General features: G+C 37.2%; 1 protein-coding gene across 1 annotated transcript in view; it reads left to right on the forward strand.

Annotated features, from left to right (window-relative positions):
• egf (epidermal growth factor) overlaps window positions 1-3635 on the forward strand; it is a 34538-nt gene extending 30903 nt beyond the window's left edge. The window contains exon 23 of the mRNA XM_067456546.1: window positions 2028-3635. Coding sequence (XP_067312647.1) covers window positions 2028-2191 — 164 coding nt within the window. The 3' untranslated portion in view covers window positions 2192-3635. The remainder of the gene's footprint in view (window positions 1-2027) is intronic.
• Window positions 3636-8495: the final 4860 nt, after the last annotated feature.

Consider the following 8495-nt stretch of genomic DNA (forward strand, 5'->3'; position numbering starts at 1 on the left):
ACATCAATGACTCATTAAGAGAATAGGGACTACCCTTTTAGACCATGCACCAGGCATGCGCTTTAGACCATGCTCTTAAAGGGTTAGTTCAAACAAAAATAAAAATGATGTTATTAATGACTAACCCTTATGTCGTTTCATACCCGTAAGACCTTCGGAACACAGTTTGAGATATTTTATATTTAGTTCAAGAACTTTATGTCCCTTCATTAAAAATGTATGTGCGGTATACTGTCCATGTCCAGAAAGGTAATAAAAACATCATCAAAGTAGTCCATATGTGACATTGGCTATATTGTCAGTTGTCTGTTTGTTGTCATCCGCGGCCACGACTCTGCAGTGACGCTACTGACGTGTTATCTGCTGCGCCCGTGTATTCATCAAATAAATATGGCTGAGCAAAAAGTCTTATTCTGTATCGAAATCGTTAGAAATGTTTGCAAAGTTTTTTTTGTTTACAGGGTGCGTCTCCTTCAGACTATAAAGTTCAGGCGCAGCAGATAACACATCAGCAGCGTCACTGCGGAGTCGCAAATGCGGGTTGAAAACAGACCCGGAAGAGAAGACAATGCTGAATAAAGGCGTAGCTAACCCACTGATGTCACATATGGACTACTTTGATGATGTTTTTATTACCTTTCTGGACATTGACAGTATACTGTACAACATTTTTAATGGAGGGACAGAAAGCTCTCTGACTAAATATAAAATATCTTAAACTGTGTTCCGAAGATGAACAGAGGTCTTACGGGTGTGGAACGACATGAGGGTGAGTCATTAATGACATAATTTTCATTTTTGGGCGAGATAACCCTTCTTTAAGTCTGTAAATAGGGCCCCTTTAGCTGATTTGAACTGCTTATGTATTCCACCTGATGGTGGAAATGTCCAATACAGCAGTTGTTAAAAAAAGTTAAAAAAGTTTTAGCTATATTCTTACAGCCATGTTCTATTTTGTGAAGCTCAACAATCTTTTGCTGCACATCAGAACTATATTCTTTGGTTTTACTTAGGAATTCATGGCTGGACAATTTTATGCTCATAGTCACATATAGTCTGCTGTGCTAAAAAATACTTAAATATGAGTGGGGGAATATAGGCTACTTCAGAGATAGTTTACTCATAAGTATTTTCAGACAGCCACCTTTGCTTATATTTACCAAGGGTGCCAATATTAGGGGAGGTCGCTGTGTGTGTGTGTGTGTGTGTGTGTGTGTGTGCCCTTGTTTATATTACACTGTGGGGACCAAATGTCCCTAAAGGATAGTAAAACCTAAGATCACCTACATTGTGGGAACCAGGCAGCGGCCCCCACTTTTCAAAAGGCTTAAAAATCATACAGGATGAGTTTTTTTGAGAAAGTAAAAATGCAGAATGTTTCCTGTGATGGGTAGGTCTAGGGGTAGGGGCAGTGTAGTGGGATAGAAAATATGGTTTGTAAAAACCATCATGTCTATGGAGAGTCCCCACAAAGTGTGTATGATATGCATACGCAAACAAATGTGTATGATATGCATACGCACCTGTGTGTTTGCATTTATGATCAATTTAGACTTGGGCACTTTTGCAGGACAAACTGTAAGTTAATTTACAACTCGACTTACAAAAAAAAGTCAGAAAGTACAGTAGCAAAAATAATTAAGACGTGCTCCAAACAGTACCAACATGGCAAAAAACAAAACATGTAGCCTAAGTGGGTGTGCGCGTGTGTGTGCGTGTGAGTGCGTGTGTGTGTGTACTGTGAGTGCGCGTGTGTGTGTGCGTGTGAGTGCGTGTGTGTGTGTGTACTGTGAGTGCGTGTGTGTGTGTGCGTGTGTGTGCGCGTGAGTGCGCGTGTGTGTGTGCGTGTGTGTGAGAGAGCACCGCATGCCCTTTGAGCACCACACCCGTTGTAATTGCCATCGTTAATGCAATAGGTGCAGATAAGATGCTTTGGCAACTATATAATATTATAATAATAATAGCACCCATTTTCTTTTATTTCTTATATATTGTGTGCATGCTGTTGTGTTTTTTTCTTTTTCTAGGAGATAGCTTTGCTTCAGAAGAGACTGAAAGGCAACAGAGAGACAACTGTGGTTTGGATATTGTCAACTGCTCTGTGTCCTGCGATGCGCACAAATTGCTGGTTACAGAGAAGACCACCAATAATCTCATCTCCTTAGAAGACCCTCAGGCAGCAACTCAGTGATTCACCACACCAATTCATCATTGGAGGCTGACCCATTAACTGCTAATGTCAATATGTTCAATGGTCAAAGTCACTATCATTCAGTGTTACAGAACAGCCAAATGTGGGAGAGCATCCAAAATAAGGCTGTTTGAACAAGTGTCCAAATTCAAGTTGCACCAGTTATTTGTCAACAGATTACATACAAATCACTCCTGGTCAGATAAAAAATACTCCAGTCATGCTTGCATCAGCGGACTCTCAGCCGATCCATGCCCATTCAGTACCATCAGCAGCTTTTTCACATTGCTCAAGAGCTCATTACATGCAATCCACATTCTCCACAATCAGGACTTCTGGTATTCCTTTTCAAATCAGATTGATGTTTATCTTGATTTATGTTGTCACATTAAATTATTGTCATTAATAACATTAATGATATCTGCAATACATTTATGTTGGTTCTGTTCCATAGGTTGCATGGAAAGGCAGGGAGTTCTTGCACAGAACAGAACCATATCATCGATCCAAACTTTATGTTAATTGTTAATCATCTTTGACGATAGTGGTCCTGATAGTAAAGTAGGTCACTATCTGGTAGCTTTTTTTAAATTAGAAAATGCAGGGATCTATAAAAAGAGTGAACATCCCTCAAATGGTTTTATGCAATATATAAGCGCTATACGATGTGTTGAGAGACTAAAGATGTCATCTATATAGAGTCTGAATGATTTTGAAGGTTGCTGGTTGTCGTCATGTTTAAGCCATAAGCCTCATTAGACAGAATCCAAAACCTTTTTTCAAGTGCTATGTTGTGTTGCATACTAGCTCTGTAAATAGTAATGTAGCGATGAGATGCAGAGCATATTAAAATAGGATCTTATATTGAACATTCTTTATATTATAGTTAAAACTGTCATCGTTTTAATAATGGAGCACAGTTGGTTCGAGCTGGTGAAGAGGAAAACAAGAGACACATCCTGCTTTGTGAGCAGAAAATAACATGTACTTGGCCTACTTTGCTTCAGGTGTTGTAGAATGATATTTCAGGGGCATATCTGGGCCTGCTTACATCAGCATTGGTTTCACTGAGAGACTATAAAAAACACATCTATGATGAACCCAACATAATGGAACACAATAAATACATCAAACAAGTATCAGGTAAAAAAGAATCAGGTATCAAAACATTAAACAGATAATGTTTGGTATCAAAAAGATATAAACAGATTTCAAAACATGATATTTAAGTGAATGCAGGTCTCATATTAGTGAATGAATCATGCTTAAATTATTTAAGAACAGCCTTAGTCAAATGTTCCACAAATAAAAGCAATATTATGGCAGCAAGTTATATGTATATGCGTGTATCTGTCAGACAATATATATGCTGGGATTTTAACCTACATGCTGTTTTGAGCCGAAAGGCAAGAACAAAGACATTGAAGGACAATGTAATAAATTAGACCACAAAGTACAACAACCAAACTGATGCCTTTTGTTCTCACTCCATTTTTTTTTTCATCCTAATTTTTATTGTTATTGATGTTATGTTGGATATACACAAATTATTATTCTAATAATGTGTTGGTTTATAATTTGCTGCCAAAATGGCCCTGACCCGTCGAGGCATGGACTCCACTAGACCCCTGGCCTCCATGGATTGTACTTGTTTGTTCAGCACATCCCACATCATGCTCGATTGTATTGAGATCTGGGAAACTTGGAGGTCAAGTTAACACCTAAAACTCGTTGTTGTGCTCCTCAAACCATTCTTGAAACATGTTTGCTTTGTGGCAGTACATTATCCTTCTGAAAGATGCCACAGCCACTAGGGAATACAGCAGAAGTTTCAGAGAAAATGACTATCAGCAACATCTGATTTCTTGACTAAGTCAGCTCTCTGTTAGCTAACCTTTTGTTTGGAGGGAAGATCAACCCACACATTTAGCACACACACACACACACACACACACACACACACACACACACACACACACTCCTTTAATCTCTTTTTCTTGCCATCACTTGCCCACATATCTATTGATTTTCAGAGAGGGTCCACTTATCTATATATTGCTCTCTGATTTGATGAACACTGGAGCCCAGGTTGCACTCCAAACTGGGGGGAATGGAGCTTGTAATAGAGATGAAATTGAGCCTGCGTCATTTTCTCTGATAATACATCTCCCAAAAGCCAAGAGACTCCAAAATGAGTGGACTTGTTTTCTTTAACCTCTCAGCATTTATGACATTTTAATTTTTTGTCATAAATGTGACTTTGTAAAGTCAGGTCTCACTGTAGACTGTTTTATAAGGGAATAATCCTAGTCTCATTTTATAACACTACAGTGGAGCATTTGGTTAATTTTATAATTGAGGGCAAAATTCACATCAACAAAAAATGAAAATATGCTCTCTCAATTAACTGTTTACTATTTACTATTACGATTGGATTACATTTATACATTTATACAGTATATTTCATCATTAAATTGGACAGATAACAATTTCACAATTTTGACCCCAAAATTTCAGTGGCAAGCTTTGTCAGGCCAACCGTGTTATTTTCTTTACCACATTAAACTCACATTTAAATATATATATATATATATATATATATATATATAAACAGGGATCATTAAAATATTGAAAACCATAACTAAGTTGATAGTATTTAGATTTTGGGTGGCTATTACATCATTTAATGCTGGTCACATACTTTTGTGATAAACCATGTTTAGTTGCAGGGTGTTACTCGTTTTGTGACGGCTAGTTGACAGCATTTTTGCAAACATAAAAAAAATCTTAAATCAAAGAAAATTCAATTTAAACTCAATTTGGTATTCAGATTTGATAAATAAATGAAATATGAAGTTAAACAGGAGAACCACTCATCATTTAAAAAAAGAAGACTGCAATTAAAAAAAATAAAGATAAATAAGTTAATTAATTTTAAGCAAGTAATTTAATCATGAATGTGTAAGATGTTATGCTTTCCACTAATAGATACAATTATTTCTTTAAAGAAAATTGTTAGAATCTAATTATTATCAATGGAAATGAAATGTACAATAAATTGTAGAGTAACTGATATCATAGTTTAATGCATTTTTATGTTTTGTTTTACTTTTCTGGTTGAATTATCTCTCCTAATAATTATCCCTCCTAACAATCCCCCTGGATGGAAAGAGTCAAGTTTTCCCACTTTTTCCAAAAATGTGAATCAATAAGATCTGTAACAACCTGGCCACACTCCCTCTCTCAGCTGTAGGGAATTAAAATGGGGGGATCAAAGGATGAGAGAGTTAATCCACCTGAGAGAGAGAGAGAGAGAGAGAGAGAGAGAGAGAGAGAGAGAGAGAGAGAGAGAGAGAGAGAGAGAGAGAGAGAGAGAGAGAGAGAGAGAGAGAGAGAGAGAGAGAGAGAGAGAGAGAGTAAAGTGTGCGAGCAAAGGTGTTTGCGGTTGGCCTGCGACAACGGATCAGTCTTGCTTTAAGCATTCTCCCCCCCCCCCCCCCATCCTTTCCCTCCCATCAGACAGGAAGCAGTTGGTCTGTGCAAAAGGTGCACAGATGAGGAGACTAAATAAGGCATTAGATGCCCACTCAAAGGCTTTGTTGTTGATCCTCCAGGTCAGCGCAGAGCCCTTGTGGTCTGTGACCTGCCCAGAGCTGTGCTGCTTTGCTAGGCTTTGAGTAGATTTAGCGCAAAGGATAATGCATGAATTTGGGCACAGGCACATGTGGTGAAGGCTCAATTCTATCGACGAGGATATTTGTTAGCGGTGCTAGGTAGATTACTTTCAAATTGTAATCCATTCCAAATGACATGATGAAAATTGCAGTTAGTAACGTAATACAATACATTAGCTATACATTTATGATATAACATACTTTTTGATTTCTTTTCACCTGAAACAGATATCCCATTTGATTATCACATTTGAATAGGACAATATTGTACCATAATGATATAGGAATAGGCCTACAAAAAGAAAGAAATATATATTTGTTATTAACAACATGAAGTGTATTAAAGGGGTGATGCATTGTGAAATCAACTTTCCCTTGAGCCTTTGATATATAAAAGGTCATGGTAATATAAGAATGTCCTTTAAGTGTCAGAGCTGAAACCTTCCTAGTTAGTAAAAGACACGAGGCCTAGAAACCGAGGCTCTCATCAATGACGTAGAAGGGGAATATTGAGACTAAAACACAATGCTGTGCCTTCTATATAGGATCCGACAGGAATGGTGCAGCACACTTATGTAAGTAAAACATGTTATTTATATGTAATAGTTTTGTTTTTATATATGTAAAATGATTTGTTACAGATCGTATTGATTATGTGAATGTGCTAAGGCACGCTGTCACAGGCTGGAGAATCCCTTATTTGTTGGTTCATTGCGATTCGGGTTAAGACCTCTAGGGCTCGTAAAGCCCAATGTCCTAGGGCAATGTGTTTTCGGGATGTGGACGGGCTACCTGTCGGTATGCCGGTGAATCTTAAATAATGAAATAACATTAATTTCTTGATCTGCATTGTTCACTCTCGATTTGATATTTGAAGAGCACACACCTGTGCACACCTGACTCCTGTGTGTGGTTTGCGCTTATATCCACCGATCAGACAGGCCAAATGATAAAAATAAATAAATCAATCGTGGGTGGATGAGAAATATATCATTGTGTTTGTTTGATAAATACATTTTGAGAGCCCTTATAGAGAAGTATTCCAAATTCTACAATTAAATACTGAACCTGTCTGTTCAATATAATGAGTGAGCCGCTGCACGAGTGTTACAGCACTAACACTGCAGGAGTCAGATTACATTTACTGTCATGAATGAGCTCTTGAGATGAGAGCTGAGGTAATCGTGACCACGCTCGCATACAATCACAACGTGTTCGGTCTGGGGAGAGAAGCACAATCATTTGAATATACTCCAGGGTTTCTACTGATACAAAGCCATACGCTAATCGCTGAAGTAACCCTTTTATAGAAAAACATGGTCTCGTTTCAAATGCATAGATCAATATGCTTGCGTGGAATTCACTGTATCCTACTGTATATATGCGCTGCTTCCTTTATCAAGCTCTCCCATGTCAGATTCCCTGTTATCAGATCTGTTGAAGATGCTGTTTATGTTTGTTAGCCCAGGACATTTTACAACACAGGCTACAGTTAGGGTGATATGACTTAACCCATGATATTAGATTTTGGTTATATACCTATCCAAGTCCTTTACCACAGACAGTATAAACATCAGGCTATACTTATTGTATTTCGGCCACACCACAAGGTGTCACTGTGGCCTCAACGCTTCGCTCTTGCCTACTCTGAGCTCGATTGCTATGTCTTAGGTAAACCCCGCCCTTCTCATCACCCTAAGCAGGAAGAAATGTAGGAAGAAATAAATGCAGAAATAAATAAATGTATAAATAAATAAATGCAGAAATAAAAAAATACATAAATAAATGTAGAAAAGAATACTTGGGGAAATAAATAAAATAGAAATTAATAAATGTATAAATAAATAAAATAATAATATGGAAATAAATAAATAAATATGGAAAAATTTAAAAAATAATTATTAATTTTATTTGTTTTGCTTTTATATATATATATATATATATATATATATATATATATATATATATATAAGAAAAGCAAAAAAATAAATGAATTAATAATTATATAATATAATATATATATATTTAGCTTTGACATTCCATAGGTTTTACCCGTATTTAGTGTCACCTATTGCCATGGGTGTATTATTGACATGCAAAAGTCGAGACCCTGAATATAAGACAACACTGTTTTTTCAGATGTATTTCTAAGCAAAAAACCCATTGTCTTATATTCTGAACAATATGGTAATCTACTGCCATTGTAAGAATAATGTAGGCCTAATTATTAAAAATGTACCTTTATTTTGATTACAAATATTTTTAAAAAATCGAATTAAGTACTTCATTTTTGGAATCTGATTATCCAGATTACATGCAGTCAATTTCTACCCTATCCCAAAACGCACCCTAGCGGCAGCAAATCTAATCTGCCCGCGAGTCAGTGTCCTCTAGCAACTAATACCCTTCTGAGTTGTAAACGCCAAACTCTTGCGGGGCCAATCACATCGTGTATTGGTGGGCGGGGGGCGGGGCCATAATGACGATGGCCGATTTGCGTTTGCGTGCTTCTAGTAAACACAGGAACTGGCGAACGGTCTTTCGAATCAGCTTTGACCACGACTCTGGAAGACTTGGAATTAAGCTTTTCTCTGAGAAAAGGACAAAGAACGGCACTTCTTAAAAAGGGA

This window comes from Pseudorasbora parva, chromosome 11 (assembly GCF_024679245.1).
Source record: "Pseudorasbora parva isolate DD20220531a chromosome 11, ASM2467924v1, whole genome shotgun sequence".
Classification (NCBI taxonomy): Eukaryota; Metazoa; Chordata; class Actinopteri; order Cypriniformes; family Gobionidae; genus Pseudorasbora; species Pseudorasbora parva.